The following is a 19,330-nucleotide window of genomic DNA, read 5'->3' as shown; positions in this document are numbered from 1 at the left end:
GTTTAACAGTGTTCACCTTTCTGAAAGCTTTCCCTTAGCATTGTTGATGCCACCACCCCTTGCTGTGCTCCTGTTTCACTCGAGATTCCTCCCTGGTGTCTTTACTGGCTTCCCTTTTAACTCATCTCCTCCCTCCATCACTGCCCATCACAGGTCACTTAAACACTAACTTCTATGGGTTCTATTCAGGGCCATTTCCCCTTTTCTTGTCACTCTATATTCTCTCCCCGAGTGATCTCAACCATCCCCCTGATTTTAACCACCCCTATATAGTGGAGATTAGCAAATGTCTCTCTATAAACCTCGCTCTCAAACTGCGGGTCTATATTCAGCTACTTACTAAACACCCCACATATGCTCCACCAGCATCTCAACTTTAAAATGTCTTAACCCACTGAACCTACGATCCCAGCAGTCCAATTCACCCCCTTGTCCTCCTTTACTCTCCTTCACGGTCACTGACAACATCCTCCCTCAAGTGAGATCAAAGTTCAGTCCAATCTGAGCAGCCACTGTGAGCCACCACTGTGCTAGGGGGTGTGGAATCCAAACAACCACTTCATGGCCTCATCACTTAAGGAAATGTACTTTGTGTTTAATTCCATGCAAAAGGTTACAAATGTTGTAATGTGTTTAAGTGCCTATCTCTCAAATGAAATCAAAACTGTAAATTCCTTGAGAACAGAAATTGTTGTTTTTTTTTTTAATCCCCGGCACATAATAGGTGCTCAGTTACTGATGGATGCTACTAACGAATAGCTTGCATTTCCATAAGAGATTGAAGCAAAATGCTTTCTGTGGTTAATGTAACTTTTAACTATATAACTAGGTTCAACTAAGAAAATCTGGACAAAGCACTTCTACATTCTCAGAATGATATATATATTGTTAAGCAATATACTAAATTATTAGGTTGGCAAAGTGTTATACTAATTCTCTTTGAATGTCTAAGTCCTGTAAAATGACTTGAGAATTTCTCTGTATTGCTACTTCAATTTTTGCGGGTATTGGTATCATCTCCCAAATTAGTTTTATTGACAAACTTAATTAAAACACTACTCATCATTCCTCTTTGATCATCAGAGGCACTAAACAAAATTAGATCTAATAATGATTTCAGTTTCAACCTCCTAATATCCACCACCCCTTCTAGGTTATATTTAAACTATACAGTTCATGCAAATCAATGATGATTATTTTTTCCTAACAAGATTATCATTAGCACCTTTCAAGCCAAACAGTATTCTTTCCTATTTTGACCTAAGCAAAAGGAAGGTAAAAGAAAAACATTACATTTAGACAGCCAAGAGACAATTCAATATACTTGAAAGGCTTTCCACAAGGTTACTTTTTGTAACAGGAAGTGTCCAACTATGCACATCAGCTGCCACCCTACATACAGATGTCTCTGACATGGTAATAAAACAAGAAACCATTTGGTTTAATAATAATAATAAGAGAAGCAACATCAGTTGGTGCATATTACATGTAGCATCTAGCCCTGGTTGCTTAGCAAACAGCCACAAGTGACTTCCACAGAGAATGAAAGCCCTAAATGAATGTACAGTTTGTGCAAGTTTCAAGGACTCAAAAAGACATGTCAGTAGTTAATCTAAACTCTAGTTGACAATGACCGCACTGGGGTGGAGGAAGGAGAATCCATCATTATCTCACAGAATCAAGCACTGACTAGATGTGAGATCCAGCCCTTTAGGTCTATGTCTTCTGACTCAATGGTTTTATAGGGGAAAGAACTGTAACAATATGATTATTATAAATTATAAAAACTTTATGCAGAAAAAAACCAACAAAATATCACTGGTATAACACGTATTTATTCATTCAACAAAACACATAATGAAGACCTATCATGAAAAGGACTGTGCAGCTCTGGAGCAGCTCATACTATAATGGAGAAATCAGGCAAGGAAACAATATCATAGGTTCTGTAACATGGGGAGCCAGGCAGTATTACGGGAACACAAATAAACACCTGAGAGGGAGATGGGGCAGGGGAGGGAGGGTGAGAACCAAGTGGTCAGGGAGAGCTCATCAGAGGAGGCGAACAAGAACAAGCAACATTAGTCAAATCACAGAGGTGGAGGAAGGGGAAAAGAGCATTCCGGGCAGGAGGAAATTATCTGCAAGGGCACTGAAGAGAGCAAGGGCATGTCACACTGGTGGAGCTTCAGGGCACCTGCTGGCAGGAGAAGTCAGGGCGTCAGTACTGACAGAAAGTCCAAAGGGCTAGGCCAGCTCCTTCCAGAAGGACCTCATCTGCCAGGCTGAGAAGTTCTCACTTCATCCCGGGGGAAATTCAGGAGACAGAATGCTTTTAAATCAAGGAATAATATAATGACTGCAGCAGTGATGTGAAATAGAGAGGGCAAATCGGGCAAAGATAAGAGGCCACCAGAAGGAGATGCTCAGGCTGAGATTGGGAGGAGAGGGGGGCAGGGGAGTGACTCACTAACACAGAGCTCTCAGAAATTTAACAACTCTGTACAGTACTCATGCTACTCAGTCCCCCGTGAGGTGTTAGTCTGGACCCCACCCTCCCCAACTGGAGAGGAGGACAGGAGAGGAGGAAAAGAGGGAGCAGGGAGGCAGGGGAGGAGGAAAATGAAGAACACTGAAAGACACTGGAAATTAACGTCCATGCCAATTTCTGAAGGAGCGGTAGCATTCTAGGTTTCAAAAAAATAAAAAGAAACCATAGAGGAAAACACTAAAGGTGCTTGGCTGAATATAACTTGAAAATGTAGGTATGTTGGATAATGTAACATAATAAAAAACTCTCAGAAAAAAAAACGTTTGTAACAAATATAACGAAGAGTCACTATCCTTTATATCTAAAGTATGTAAGATCAAATAATCAAAAGATGCTATCAATAAATGGGCAAAGATAGTTAATCCCACCTCAAAAAACATGGATAACAAAATGATTTAAAATCATTCTTAATAATTATCAGTGCAAAGTACATGATACCAACAGTATCTCTATGGTAAACCTATTAAATTAGCAACTGTTTTAGCTGCCCCTTCTTGTTCAGAGTACAGCAACATGGGGGATCTTATATGAAAACACAAGTAGAATAAGGTTTTTGAAAAAGAAATAAATATACTTAAACCTTTAAAAGGGTTCATATGCTTTCACAAATTCCACTTCTGAAAACCCATGCTAAGGAAACAATCAAAAATACAGATAAAGATTTACATACCGCATTTTTTACACTAGTGAAAAGAATGAAAAATGGTCTAAATGCTTCCCAAAGAATGATAAATATACTATAGGACACTCATACAAGAAAATATCATATAATCATGAAAAACTATGTTTGTGGACAGATTTTAGTAACAGAAAAATGAAAAAAATAGTGAATTATATAAAAGTATAATTACAACACTGAGTTTTAAAACAGCACAGAGGAAAGCAGTATTATTTCTGAATAGTGATGATAGGTTTTTCCTCCTCCTTTCCTGTATTTTCAAAGTTTGTTTTTTAAATAATGAGGATAAATTATTTTTGTATTTAGAAAACAAATATAACTTACTTCAACTACCCCCAACAAAATATGTGCAGGTTCCCATAGTTTGTCTTAGCCTCGCAGTTAATTAAGCAAATAGCTCATTCCTTTGAGATCTTTCTGAACTCAGTCATCACTACTCATTTTAACTTCAACTTATCAACCAGTTCTACATACTTTTATAGAATTAAAAGAACTTTCTATAGTACCCTGAAGTCAAGGGTAACAAGAGCATTGCACTAGGAACTTCAACTTAAATCAGAGAATGACAGAAAAAAGAAAAAGAAAAAAGAAAGGCTTTGTAAAGTTTTTAGACATCAAAGAGGCTTTAACCACTGTAATGCAGGTGGATTTACAAGTTTGACAGGCTGGGCCTTTGTATTACCTGAGGTGGTTGAGTAGAGGCTGGAGTCTCTCATCCGACTGCACAGCGGGCAAGGACCTGGCTGTTAACTGAAAGCAGAGAAGGGGGTGAGCAACCACAGCAAACGCCTCAGACTGAACTTATCTGAACTACATGCAATATGAGGACCCGGGGCTTCCCTGGTGGCACAGTGGTTGAGAGTCCACCTGCCGATGCAGGGGACACGGATCTTCCGGTCCGGGAAGATCCCACATGCCACGGAGCGGCTGGGCCTGTGAGCCATGGCCGCTGGGCCTGCACGTCCGGAGCCTGTGTTCCACAACGGGAGAGGCCACAACAGTGAGAGGCCTGTGTACAGCAAAAAAAGTAACCAAGAATATCTTATAAACATACCAAGGCAACTCAAAGTACTTAACTTTGAAATGTGACCCCCAGGGGATCTAGGAAACAAAATGTAAGAGCCAAAGCCTTATTTCTCAATACTGTGTGTCAGGTCGACAGTATATCATGGAAATGTGAGCCTCTGATATACCTTAGTGCAATAATATTAAAATCTTATCTCTGTGTATCTCTATATTTGTCTCTGTTCTTGAGAAAGCCCTCTTATACTATAAGAATGTGAAACAAAGAAATTAAAAATATTCAAAGTAATTAGATACCTTGAAGTCACCTAAATAAAACACCAAAACAAATGTAAAGGATAGATTTCTTCTGGATTCAAGTATACATAGTTCTTGTATTCTACTAATAAATCATTTGATAATTCACAAAAGAGAAACTTCCTAAGACTAAAAAAGAAACTGAAGGATATCCTTTGGTTTTATATAGGGTATCCTGTCTAATTATTTTGTTAATTAAAAGTAATTCATCAATTAATTTAATTCAAACTTAATTTTCAACGTTATGCAAATAAAACTGTCACTTTGAAACATCTAATAAATACTATATTTGTGGAAAAATGTTGACCAAAATGCCAAATATGAAGTCATTTTTATTAAATCATATCTAGTAATAACAGAGAAACATTCCCAATTTTGTGAGTCAATACATGTGAACAGTTATTAATTTAAAAGACAATAAAATGAGACAGTCTGCTGCAATTTAGTGCAACCAAAAGATTCTCAGTATCCCGGAGAAATGTTAAGTCTAGTATTTCATGACATATGTTATAAAGGTTTTATAAACAAGACACTTTACTACACCCTATATCTGCTAACGTCAAATCCCTTTACAAAATATCATTTTCATTGTTCAAGAGGTTTCATGGCTCAGAAACAGAGCTATGCTCTAAAAAGATTAAAATAACTTATCTAGATATTTCAAAAGTCAATTTTCTGAAAATGGAGCAGACAGACTAGGAGTTACTTCTGTCAATCTGTGTAGCACAATTTCTGATCAACCCATGTTTTCTGAATGAAAGCAAGCAAACAGAAACACCAGCAAAATACTCCTAAATGTCTCTACATTCCACATTGGAAATATATCTCAATCGTACACCTATCTCCATTTGAGCCTGCATTCCCTTTATCCTGAACTGTGGATATAGCATCTTCACTCACTATGTTTCTCCCTCCCTTCTTGTCTTGCCAGAGTGAAATTTTCAAAATGAAAGTTACCCACTCCCCAAATTAAAACCACTTAAAATTCCCTCAGGCTCTCAGGCTAACTTCATCACACCAATTCTTTCATCAGACAGCTTCTTAAAATCCTCCTCTTGGGCCGAATTTCTGAAACATGGTGCAGAACGACAGCTCAGCCATCTCCAACAGACATGGTGGCAGCAGATCAGGAAGAAATGGGCCACTACCCCAGTTTCTGGAACACATATACTCAACGATTTGATTCTCTCCCCACCCCTTCCCAACCCCCACACCTTATTTTCAAGTTTGAATCACTGAGAAGAATAAACAATCAGCATTTTCAAAAAGAGCACACATCTCTTCCTGTTAAGGAGATTAGATAATAAAGCTATTCCAAAGCTCTTTAAAGTGGCAAAGCTGTCTACTGACCTTTTGCTGACAGAATATAAACTTCATTTTAGGGACTGCAGGCTCTATCATTTCTTCTGGAATTTCTCTCTGAGCCCAAGTAGCTACTACTATATCCACTAGGCTATGAGGGGCCAAAAACTTGCAACTGTGTAATTCCATTAATTGATGAAAAAAATTATATTTAAGTTCATTTGTGTCATATCTTAGATTCCACATATAACTATATTCAATATTCTATGATAAACCATAATGGAAAAAAATATTTTAAAAAAGAATGTATACATATATAACTGAATCACTCTGCTGTACAGCAGAAATTAACACACTGTAAACCAACTAGACTTCAGTAAAAAAATTGATAACCATAAAAAAAATATCTATATACTTTTCACAGCTAAAGCTTTTCAAATTCCTGCTTTGAGCAAAACTAAATCTAAATCAAAACTAATAAATCACAACTGTCAGCCTTCCAAGAAAGCAATACACAGTCATGACAAGATTTTCAGCATTAAGGACTTTCTTTCCTCTACAACCTGAAATGAGTATTTGTCTAGTTTAAATAGACTTTGGTTTCCAGATATGTCTTAGTTGTTTCTTTGTTTTGATAGAAAATACAACAATGTCCTTGACACACAAATCACTAACAATGAAAGAGAAAGAAGATCTATCAGAGTTTACATCTGCAAAGCCTAAATGGGGTGTATGAGTTAGGGCTGTTTCATGGTAACATTAATAAAAGTTGACATAAAATGTACCTTATTTCTTATTGTTGAGAGGTCAGAGGTGAGCTCTTAAGATGTCTTTTCATTATTAACAATACATCTAGCACACTGAATTAATCAATGCAAGGTTTGTGCTGTTTTTCAGCATTATAAACTACTCATTCTTAAATAAATCTCATTTCAAAGATTACTATCATTAAGTAAATCTTGCATTTTGCCATATATTTGTGTACAAAAAATAATAATGCATTTTTCCAACTAATAATCCTTTTAATGACATTAAATACCACACAGATGAGGGGCTTCCCTGGTGGCACAGTGGTTAAGAGTCTGCCTGCCAATGCTGGGAACACGGGTTTGATCCCTGGTCTGGGAGGATCCCACATGCCACGGAGCAGCTAGGCCTGTGCTCCACAACTACTGAGTCTGCGCTCTACAGCCCGTAAGTCACAACTACTGAGTACACGTGCCACAACTACTGAAGCCCGCGCGCCTAGAGCCCGTGCTCCACAACAAAAGAAGCCATTGGAATGAGAAGCCCGCGCACCCAACAAAGAGTAGCCCCCGCTTGCCGCAACTAGAGAAAGCCCGTGCAGCAGCGAAGACCCAATGCAGCCAAAAATAAATTTAAAAAATAAATAAATTTAAAAAAAATACCACACAGATGCAAAGGCACAAAAAGTAAAAGCGAGTCTGGAGGTGTCTGGCCCACCTCGTAGTTTCCTCCTGAGGAAACAGCATCTTCAGGCCTGAGCACGAGGTACTGCACACACAGCCCATGCAAGACTAGGACCCAACGGACAGCTACCTGCCACTGCAAAAGCCACATAGAAACCAGTCGGAGGCTGGTAAAGAAACTGTGTCGTTTATATAACAATGCTGAAATTAAAGTGCTGGGGTAAATGCTTTTTGAGATATTACTGCTAACTATTACAGTTTCTGGTGGATAAGTTATTTTGAAAATGAGTCCAAAATATTTGTCTCGAAACACTCCTACCCCAAAAAGGACGTAAAGTTTTGAAAACGAAACCCAAATAGCAATTAGAAAATTAATCTACTCAAGAATGGAAAAGCCTGGCTGTACAGCATTCTGGGTTCTGAGATCTTTTCAAGAGTAAGGCAAACACAGAAAACAATGTCTAGACGTCCTGCTGAAATTAGATCAGCATGGAAAAAGTAACCTTTAGAATTATGATCCTGGAGGTCAGTACAAGGGCGTTTGTTACATTATTTTGCATACATTTGTGTGTGAAGTATAGTTCAGGGGAGGGAGGGAAGGAGGGCTGAGGGATTTTTTCAAAGGGAGAGGAATGGCTTGGAGGAGGGCCATCCAGAGACCCAAGATCCAGAACGAGGCAGCAGCAAAAGAAAGGATATAAGGAGGAATCCTCCGCATAACTTCATGCCCACAACAGAAGGAGTGACAGAGGACATCTGGTGGGCTGACTATTCTATTAATTGCCATACAGTGGCCACAGGAAGAGGAGAATCCAGAGAGGAAAGAAAATTCCTAGTTTTAGGCATGCTGAATTTGAGGTGCCTTTGAATATCCAAGAGGCAACGAAACATATATGGATTTAGAGCCCAGGAGAGGGTATGGAGCTGAGGGTGTAGATTTAGGCGTGATCAGCAAGCAAGCAGCGGATACACCATGGAAGGGCTGGGTTTCCCAGGGAATGTGCATAAGGCAGGAATGTCAGTGGCAGTGCTGCTTCGAGCTCAGGATTCAAGCCCCACCCAGGGGAGTACAGGACCCATGGCAACGTCTGCCCTGGAGACCTGCAGGGTGTGTGCTTCCCCATTGGGAGAGAGAAATGAGGAATTCTGCCAAAATAATACTGATTTTATGCAATTACAGGTTTGTGGGGGCGGGAAGGGAGGGAGGAAGAGAGAAGGGTGAGGAAGGGAGAGAATGAGAATACAACCAGCAGCTCCTCTAATTTAACTCTTTTCTCGCACACTTGGAACAACGTTGAAAAAAACGTTCCCTGAGGAAAGCACTCTGCCACCAGTTGTGAGGCTGACTGTTGCTCTTAAAATCCTAAAGGAGAGTCTGCTGCCAGCCAGTGGCAATTGTGAAGTCATATTTGTGAACAGGGCCTATAGTAAGAAAAAATTTTTTATGATTTCCCTCTTCAGATGATGGGCATGAAGGGAGGGAACGAGAATACACAAGGAGTTAATAAGCATGTAAGGAACACAGAAAACGGCTTTTAAAGAGTCAGCAGACCTGTGGAAAACAAGGGTGATGCAATCAGTTGAAAATGAAGAACAAGAGAGTGGCTTCATTTGAAAATAATAAATCCCTTCTCTCTGAACTGCTCACCCAACACTGGCTAAATTAAAACACATAAAAATGACAGGAAAACAATGCTCACTTCGAAAATATTGCTCCATTTTGTTCTCTGGTGTTTTCACCCTCTACCACTCACTTCAGCTTCCTTACAAACCCAGGAGGAATGACCACGTGCACTCCTATCAAAGCTGTGCCTTAAAAGAAATCCGAGATAGGTGATCAGCACAAGGCAGACCCTTTTTTTCATATAATCTTCTTCCACTCAAAGCAGAATAGACTCTTCCGGTGATATTAGGGTAGGGCATTCATATCCATTCACAAAGACTCCAAATTTAGGTAGTTTTGTTCTGGTTTGGGTTTTTTTTCCTTTTTATTTTTAACAGACTTTATTTTTTGGAGCAGTTTTAGTTAGGTTCACAGCAAAACTGAGAGGAAGGTACAAGGTTTCCCATACACCCTCTGCCCCCCACATGCATAGCCTCCCTGATACCCCCATGAAATTGGTACGTTTATTACAGCTGATGAACCTATACTGACACATCATTAGCACCCAAAGTCCAGAGTTTACCTAGGGTTACAGAGGGTTCACTTTTGCTATTGTACGTTCTATGGGTTTGGACAAACACATAATGACATTTACCCACCACTGTAGTATCACAGAGAACAGTCTCACTGCCCTAAAATCTCTGTGTTCCACCCATTCATCCTTCCCTCCCCCCTAGTTTCTGGTAACCACTGATCTTTTTACTATATCCATAGTTCTGCCTTTTCTAGAATGTCACAGAGTTGGAATCATACAGGATGTAGCCTTTTTAGACTGGCTTCTTTCACTCAGTAATGAACACTGAAGCTTCCTCCATGTTTTTCATGGCTTGATAGCTCATTTCATCTGGATGTACCAGTTTTTTTTCCATTCACCACCTGAAGGACATCTTGGTTGCTTCCAAGTTTTAGCAATTAGGATTAAAGCTGCTAAAAATATCTGTGTGCAGGTTTTTGTGTGGCTGACAAATTTCTGATAGGTGTGTTTTTTAAAGAAAAACATAGGGAATGCTTTTCAAAATGTCTTTACGTTCTCCTCACTTCATACAGGAGTTGAGATGGCTCCTCCGGCACTTCCTAACTGCCAGGGAGTATCAACTTAACATCAAGCACACCAACCCTTTTCTACTAAATTGAAGATGCACAATTCATGCTTATGCATATATTCATTTTTAAATACACCTTTATTGGAGTATAATTGCTTCACAATACTGTGTTAGTTTCTGTTGTACAACAAAGTGAATCCCCATATCCCCTTCCTCTTGAGCCTCCCTCCCACCCTCCCTATCCTACCCTTCTAGGTGGTCACAAAGCACCGGGCTGATCTCCCTGTGCTATGCTGCTGCTTCCCACTAGCTAGCTATTTTACATTTGGCAGCGTATATATGTCAATGCTACTCTCACTTCGCCCCAGCTTCCCTCTCCCCGCCCCGTGTCCTCAAGTCCATTTTCTATGTCTACATCTTTATTCCTGCCCTGCCACTAGGTTCATCAGTACCACTTTTCTTTTTTTAGATTCCATATATATGCCTTAGCATGTATATAGTCTAAGAGACACACAATTTATAGGTCGAGAAAATAACCTTTGAAACCAAAAGGCAACAACTTATTTTAACCAAGACCTCATAGTAACAAAAAGATACAGTTCTATAGAGAACAGGATGTTCCACAGAATGCTCTCTTATATTACTGGGACTGGCAGATGTCAAGTAAAATTAACTTTTACAAGCAGCTGCTCTTTTAACTTCATTGATTTTAACAACAGAAAATCCTGAGTCTTTGTGAACTGCATTTTCTTATAATAGCAATGGACCCCAATTACAAATCCCAAACAGTGAGAATCCACATTCTATTCGTCCTGCTCTTGGAACCCAATTTGTTCCTTGGTTTCATGTTCAGATGCCTACAGCACTTTCCGGTTTTCCTCGGGCTCAGGCACATCATTTCACTGGATCTTCACAACAGAGCTGGTTTCATCATGCAATGCTTTGGCACATGGATCTTTCTCTACCAGCTGCCCACAAACATGATTTCTAGTACATGGGCTCTAAACACCAGCCAACAACGTTGTCAAGCAAAATGCATACGTTCCACTTGAGCTCTAAACATGCCCAAGTAGTTTAATTAACAAAGAATATTAAGCAATGCAGAGTTAACAAGGTATTTCCAGTTCAGGGGTCTGGATGATACAAAGAACTGAGAGAGTAAACCTGGGAATAGTGCAAGCAGACATCCCAGGGCTGATTTCTGATCATGAAACCTATGGTGTGAAAAAAAGCTTGTTATTCAAAGGCTAAGCTAAGCACTTTAACGATGCTCTACATCATTTAAAAATGCAAAACAATTACTTGAGCAAGGGAAAAAGGAATGAAGAGATACGTGGTGCTAAATGTACACGGATCGCTGAATTTTCTCCCTTAGAGTTAAACACCCATAAAATCATTTTACTTCTAGAATACTCTGATAATTTGAGTACCAAGTTCTTAAACTACTATAGTAAGCAGTTTCACAATGAGACTTCTCACAAGCAAAACCAAGATCTGGCAAGTGGAATTCAACATGTTGGCACCCAAGAGACTGAATTGTCTATCTTTTGTCCTCTTAAAGGACCGCTGTTTTGTGTGGGAATGAGAGTGGCAGCAACACGACCTGCGTTCCTCGTGTTTTTACTAAATGCAGAGCATTCTGCTAGGAGTTCTACACAGACTCCAATTCTACAACGTTCTCTAAAAGGGTTATTACCCCTGAGGCACATCAGGGGCTTCAAGAACTATTCAGCCAAAGGCACCAGGGAACCAGTGACCTTTATGCCTTAATATTTTAGTATTTATCGTAAAAATTTACCCCACATTTATACTTGATTCTAGAACATGTCCTTCTTAGTTTTACTATAAAAATGTTTATTTTACCACTGAGTAAAACAGCACCATTGTGCTATACATACTTTATATATGCCCAAAGATGTATAATCCCATAGATTTTGCCATCTTATAGCTTTAGAAAACACATGACCACACTTTTACTCCTTATAGTCCCCCTGAAAGCAGTCTCTGCTGGTACATTTGGGATGAGGGGATTGGCTGAGATGATTCTGGCTCCTGCTACATTTCACTGGCCAAGTCCTGTGTCACTTCATGTAACTATCACAATTATAGAGGGATAGACCGGACATTTGTTTCCGCCATATATCTTTTCCATCCATTTAATAAATCTGTGAGGCAATAACTGAAGTTCTAATGTTCCTTATTCATTATTACCATATTTTCTTTCATCATTTTTGTCTCCCAAAACATCTCTACCATATTTACCTAAATTTACATTTGTCAACTTATTTAATGTAAGAAGTATACTTATCTGGGTTTTCCAGAATGAAACTATTCCTTTTCTGTTTGTTGTATTTAATCCTTTAACATTAATTTATTAAATAATCTGAAATTAATGTCAAAGGACCCACAATTATATTTAACTACCAGGTGAAGAGACACACAGAAGATATGTATGAGTAAGTACTTTCATTTTTCTATGACAACTCTTTTTCCCTTGATTTGGTCTTTCATGAGCACTTGGACATGGAGACAGGGCCCGGAGGAGTGGAGCGACAGGGGTGGACAAGGACTGTCATTACAGCCTTAGTGACAGGCACTGTTGGGTGACAGAACACAGTCCCTGAGCATGCACTTGAAGACCCGGAGGGCTGGAGGTGATTAAAAACAACTCTACTTCTACCCACAGCTGAACTTCCATGTATTTTCTAGGATGGCAGCCCAGATGGCTCACAGCATACCTCCAAATGAGAATGTTAACGCGCGCTGCAGAAGGCATTCACTACTGAGCACTAGAGCTGCCTCTCCTTGCTTCTGTGACCTACTCTTCTCAGTCAGCTCAGAGCACCTGGACTCCTTCCTTGATGAAGACCCTGCTTTTGTAGAAGTAAATGTTTCCAGTTCAGTGCAAACAGCCCAGCATGCCTCCACATCTCACTCTCAGTTTACTTCCCTAACCTGAAATAATCAAATTTTGCACTATTGTTGGCTTCATTCAATTCGGTTGAAATTTAAGCTATTTTCTCTATCCATGAATAAGTCTTACAGTTTTCCTTTAAAAATAAGTAGGACTATTATAGAATTTTGTTCCTCTACTTAACGAATTTAAGAATTTAAATTTAAATTAAAAGAACTTAAGAATTTCTACACTTAAGCCCTTCTGAAAAGAGCTTCTTAAAATATTTGACCAGCTTTCAATAATGCACAGACAAGAAGGTTTTGCCTTGCCCTATGATTATAAAATTTCTTATCACTATATTTAAAACAAATCAGAACAGAAAATATTTTTTTCCATTACTAGGACATAAATATGAATAACCACCACTCATTATTAGAAGGCAATAGAGAAGTATAATGTCTTTACTGTGATAAGGAGATTTAAACAATGCCAACTGGACTTTCCACCTCAGCACTCCACCATCAGATAAGATGATTTTCAAAATAATTCACCGTAAATTTGGAGACAAAACTCACTACAACTGAAGAAGTATGAAGGAAAATGAAGTAATTGTATTTTGAAATGTTTCAACCAACACAACAGAGTACCCCAAATCCTCTTCTTTTCTTTCTTCCTTTTTTTTTTTTTCAAAATTAAGAATTATCACAAGTAGCAACCTGGATGCTTGATGTCTTCTCATTTCTAAACTCAGACATTTCAAATCCCCTTAAGAACACCAACCCAAACCCCTAAATTTAATTTATTAATAGAAAAATATAAAGCCATTCATAGTTAATTTAGATCACCAGTAAATGAAAATTGCAAGCAAAACTCCATTTTCCTAAGAAAGGTCAAAATTTTTTTACTCCTTATTTCCTTCCTAGGCTATGACTTTTTCTATTATTTAAAAAATTGGAGACAGTAAGTAAAGTCTGTGGTAAAGAAGAAATGCTGGTCTGAAAATTGAAAGAATCCTTCCCTGCTGGTTTAGCTGGAGAAGGTTTTTAAAAATAATGTGGCTATCATAACAAGCACCTATCGTCCTGACAGGGCAAAGTTATGAGCTGCCGTTTGAGTGATAGACACTCCCCTGCAAGCTGTCTAGGGTGTGGATTCCAGACCATGGTGACATACATACTGTGATTACGTGCACCTTAATCTAGCCCAAAGCACCAAGGAATGAAATCAAGAGGGGGGTAAAGTAAGCATGTTTAAAGATACATCTCGTAAGAGTAATCATTTTAGCACAGCATATTTGTAAAACATCCTTTCACATCAGAACAGCTAGTTGAGACTTTTAAAAGACCATGACATACATTTGACCGACAGCTTTCCAATGACATTATTTCACACTTCCTGGCACGAACAGGTTGATAGTGTTTGATGGATAACCAGATAAGCAAAGGACAAGTCTGAGCAACAGCCATCCTTTATATCTGACATCTTCACACTTTACTACATATCTTAGGAAAGGGGAAAGGGAACAAAGACCTGCAGGCAATGTTAGTTCCAAAATACCTCACTACATGACTTCCCTGGTGGTGAAGTGGTTAAGAATCCACCTGCCAACGCAAGGGACACGGGTTCGAGCCCTGGTTCGGGAAGATCCCACATGCCGCGAAGCAACTAAGCCCGTGTGCCACAACTACTGAGCCTGCGCTGTAGAGCCCACGTGCCACAACTACTGAAGCCTGCATGTCTAAAGCCCATGCTCCGCAACAAGAGAAGCCACTGCAATGAGAAGCCCACACACCGCAACAAAGAGTAGCCCCTGCTCGCCACAACTAGAGAAAGCCCGCACGCAGCAACAAAGACCCAATGCAGCCAAAAAAAAAAAAAAAAAAAAAAATTCACTACACACAGAAAGGCCCAAATCAAAATCAGTATTACCTTGAAGCAGTCAATGCTTAAGTAAAAACTCATTTTGTTGCAATTAAAGAGTCGACAACAGTTATACAATTGGGGTGAGAGAGAGATTTGCATCTTACATTTCTTAAAGTTTACTTTCTCCAATAAAATGTTCCGAATGAACAGCCACAAGATCCCCTAGACAAAGCACAGTTCACCAAATGCAAAGCTTGTTTTTTTTCTGTTCTGCTATTTGTGCCTTGCTTACATTTCCCCCTCAGTTTGTTCATTTTAATCGAATGTTCATGAATGCCAGCATAAACTATAATCAGTCCTACTAAGATGCTTCAATAGTGTTGGCATGTGTACTACCACACAGTTGACAAATTTAAAAGTCAATGACTGAAAAACACATATATTTGTCTTAAATCTCCATTGAGTTTAACTTTTTTTAAGTGATATTAACATTATGTAAAAGTCCTCAGCAGACTTTTTTCATTAAAGATACATCATCATAAAATTATAGGCAATGAAAGACTTAAGGCAACTGGACATCTGCAACAGTAGACTATGAATTTTCACCAACTTTCTAGCTAGAAGTCAACGATAGAGCTGTTGGCCCCTATGCCAGGAGAGAACCAAGATGCTTGTCACTAATACAGCAGGGGCAAATCTAGAAGGAAAGGTCAGAGTTCAGTTTTGCCCATGTTAAGTTTGAACTGGCTGTTAGACATCCAGGTAGAACTACCTGGACACAGGAAATAAAGCTGCAGAACTGGGCTTCCCTGGTGGCGCAGTGGTTGAGAGTCCTCCTGCCGATGCAGGGGACACGGGTTCGTGCCCCGGTCCAGGAAGATCCGCGGCTGGGCCCATGAGCCATGGCCGCTGAGCCTGCGCATCCGGAGCCTGTGCTCCGCAACGGGAGAGGCCACAACAGTGAGAGGCCCACGTACCGCAAAAAGAAAAAAAAAAAAGAAAAGAGAAAATAAAAAGCTGCAGAACCAGTCAGCCATTCTCAGAACATTCTGTAGATTGTGTTTTAACAAAATTTCTACCCTGAAAACTACAGCAATCAATGTCTTGCAATTTTAGTGCTCCTTTTTATTATCAGCTACAATTATAGATACAAGTGTCACTTGCTACAGGACCACCAAGGTCTAAGATCCCTTAATACAACTGAAGCCTTGCAAGAAGCTCTGAAGTCACCCAACAATTCTCAGAATATTGAGCCATCATTTTTGTAGGGATGCACTGACAGGATGGTAGCTACCAGCCACATGTGGTATTAAGTCCTTGAAATGTGGCCAGTCCAAATTGGGATGCGCTGTAAAACATGTACCAGGGCTTCCCTGGTGGCGCAGTGGTTGAGAGTCTGCCTGCCGATGCAGGGGACACTGGTTCGTGCCCCGGTCCTGGAAGATCCCACATGCCGCGGAGCAGCTGGGCCCGTGAGCCATGGCCGCTGGGCCTGCGTGTCCGGAGCCTGTGCTCCACGGCGGGAGAGGCCACAACAGTGAGAGGCCCGCGTACCGCCAAAAAAAAAAAAAAAAAAAAAAAAAACGTACCAAATTTTTAAAAACTAGAAGAATGTAAAATAGCTCACTAAAAATTCTGTATATTGATAACATGTTGAAATACTGGTTCAATAAAAGACAGTAAAATTAATCTCATTCTTTTAAAACCTTTTTAGTGTGGATTCCAGAAATTTTTAAATTACATACGTGGATCACATTTTATTTCTACTGGACAGGGGATTTCTGAACCAAAGGTGAATATGACTTCTTTCTGGTACCAACACAAGCAGTAATAACATGCTATTTAAATAATTTAAATCTTGGAGCATGAAGAAGAGTAACTGAAAATCACTAGTGTCACATGCAATCATTAGAAACAGAAAATCATCCATCTTACATGTGGTCGCAAAAACACATTTTGTGCATGCCCCAATAGGAGATAAATCAGAACTATAACCCCCACACACACAAAAAAAAAGGTAAGGAGAAATGTATCTCTTTAATGAAAACAACAGCAACTTCTCCCAAATATTTATACAAAATCATAAAATTACATACTGAAAATATTTTTTCAAGCAGGAAGGTTATAGAGAAAATATGTCCCTTATTACACTGAGAAATACTTTATCAGATACAGTATGAATTAATGAATTTATTTTCCAAGTTTTAAATTATATATTATAGAGATGATTTCCCTCACTTCACATATGCAGAATAACCGAGAACCTCAGGGCTTAAAAGATAACTTACTCTAATTCATCTTAATTTGTGGATAATCTATTCTTTCGCTCCAAAAGTTTTTAGGTTTCTTTGGCTACGATATTCTTAAATTTCACTAATCTACCAAGATGTGGGTTTTTCTTATCTTTCCTCCTTGGTATTCTATTAGTCCTTTCAATCTGAAGTCTTTGTTCTTTCTTAATTCTGAATAATTTACCATCATTAGTTCTTCAAATATTCTTCTCTCTGCCAATTTCTTTTCTCCCCTCTGGAATTCTATTCTTTGAATGTTGGCACCACTATGTCTCGCCTCCATATTTCTTAGCTTACTTGCTATTTTCTATCCCTGCTTTTCCTCTGCCTTCAGAATTCCTTCAAGTTCAATAATTCATTTTTCACTTGTATCCATCTTGTTTATCTGATTTATTAAGTTCTGTAACTCCAACTACTGTATCTGTCATATCTAGTATTTCCACTTCGTTCTTTTTATGACTTCTTGCTCCTTCTTAATACTAAGTATCCTCCTTTTATCACTGAATATATGTATTACGTTTATTTTACGTTATTAATCCATCTGTTCTAATGATTCTACTTCATGAAGCATACACCATTCAGTTTATCTTTTTATGTTTTCAATAGTAGTTGTATCTTCATGTGTCTAATTATTTTGGGCTATGAGGTCATATTCACCAAAGGATATGAGCTAATAGATCTGGAAACCTGTGAAAAATGGCCCAAACTCAAGTCCTATCCCTCCCTGTGAATTTGAGAAGGAAGGGGGAGGAGGGATTAGCCATAGGCACCAAATAACCACTCTTGACCACTTCTGTTTACTGGAAAGGATTATTTAGCTACTGAACTCTAAAAGCAGCAGCACCGGGAGGAGGCAATTTCCATGTAATCCTCAAGCCCCAGGAGGAACAAGGGCCCTGGGGTTGCTGGTTGGCTGGGACCTGTTTTTTCTCAGCTCCTCACCCCAGCAGGGCCCCTGTGCGGCCCTGACAGCACCCTACCCACATCAATTTCTGGAGCAGACGGGCAGGCAGTCACTGTTTCAAGCCACTGGAAAAAGTCAGGTCAAAAACAAAACTTGAAAGGAAAAACCGTAAAACAATGCATCTTCTCCTGAGTCCTCAGGCCACCCTATATCCAAGGCTAAACCACCTATACACGCACACCAACCCATAGCAGCCTCCCCACCCCTGGAGTTTTCATGGCTATTTTAATTATTTCCTGAGATCCAGGCTTTCCTCTTACGTCTGCAGTGTCTCCATGGTTAGTTTTGGGAAACAGAGCCAACAGCCCACGTTCCCTCTCCATCCTGACAGAGTATCAAGTAACTGAGCAAAGCAATGAACTCCCTGTGCTACAGTTTAGGAAACTGGTAAGATACTAGAAAACAGGATTATCTGTAAGGATAACTGATGACACAGTATAAATCTAAGGCTTTTAAAGCAGGACACACGCTCAGTTAAAAATACAAACAAACCTCTAATCCAGTTGTCAGACTAATGCCAACAACACATCTCCACCCCTGAGATATTTCTGGCACAACATAAGCATCGCTGGGAAGCTGTCACCCCTTGAGCAGCCACGTAAGAGTTAAGTCTCGGGCTGGAACATCTCCTTAGGAGAGGATGAGCTGTCACAGCCCGCGATGCTCACCGCTCTCCTGGGAATCTCTCTCCCTGCTCTGGGTCTGAGGTGTACTTTTTCATTCTGCTCAAGCCTGTGTGTCAGGTGACACCTGGCCAAGCCCACTGCCGATGCAGCGGGCAGGAGGGGACAGGTCCTTTGCCCGCAGCACAGAGGGGAACAAACAAACCACCTTCCTGCAACCCCGCTGGCCTGGGGGGGCCCTGTGCACTGCTGAAGCCGTCCCTGCCCTGCGTCCTCTCCACGTGGGTAAGTGCTGTTTCATGCCAGCTGTGAGAGTAGTGCCTTTTTGGTGACGCTGACACCTGCAGGCCACAGTGGGCTGACCTCCTGGGTGATGCCTGTGCTCCCCTCTACCAGGCAGGACTCCTCATCTGAGGTGGTAACATGTGTCACTTGCTCCAAGTACAAACATACTCTCAGAATCACAGATTTTTCAGTAAAATTACAGGTGACTTGAACCTATATTCTACTTTTTAGCTAACCACAGTTTCTGCTTTAAAAGGCACAGCCTTGAAACCCTATTGTATAAACCCCGGAGCTGACCCACAACCACTGTCCTCATTCACATTACACTGAAGATGATGGGGGGGTGTGGGGAGGGGAGGTGGGTGGGGAGGGGGGAAGGGGAGAGACAGGAAATGCCACCGAGGCAATTAGTCCCAGGAA

At 40.0% G+C, this 19,330-nt stretch overlaps 1 protein-coding gene across 2 annotated transcripts in view; it reads right to left on the bottom strand.

Annotated features, from left to right (window-relative positions):
* Positions 1-19,330, bottom strand: part of PRIM2 (DNA primase subunit 2) — a 278,477-nt gene that overhangs the window by 113,566 nt on the left and 145,581 nt on the right. For both annotated transcript variants that reach the window (XM_067753525.1, XM_067753526.1), the window contains exon 8: positions 3,913-3,980. In XM_067753525.1, coding sequence (XP_067609626.1) covers positions 3,913-3,980 — 68 coding nt within the window. The remainder of the gene's footprint in view (positions 1-3,912; positions 3,981-19,330) is intronic.

The sequence above is a fragment of the Pseudorca crassidens genome, chromosome 10 (genome assembly GCF_039906515.1).
Source record: "Pseudorca crassidens isolate mPseCra1 chromosome 10, mPseCra1.hap1, whole genome shotgun sequence".
NCBI lineage: Eukaryota > Metazoa > Chordata > Mammalia > Artiodactyla > Delphinidae > Pseudorca > Pseudorca crassidens.
This window is presented reverse-complemented; position numbering and strand designations above follow the sequence as displayed.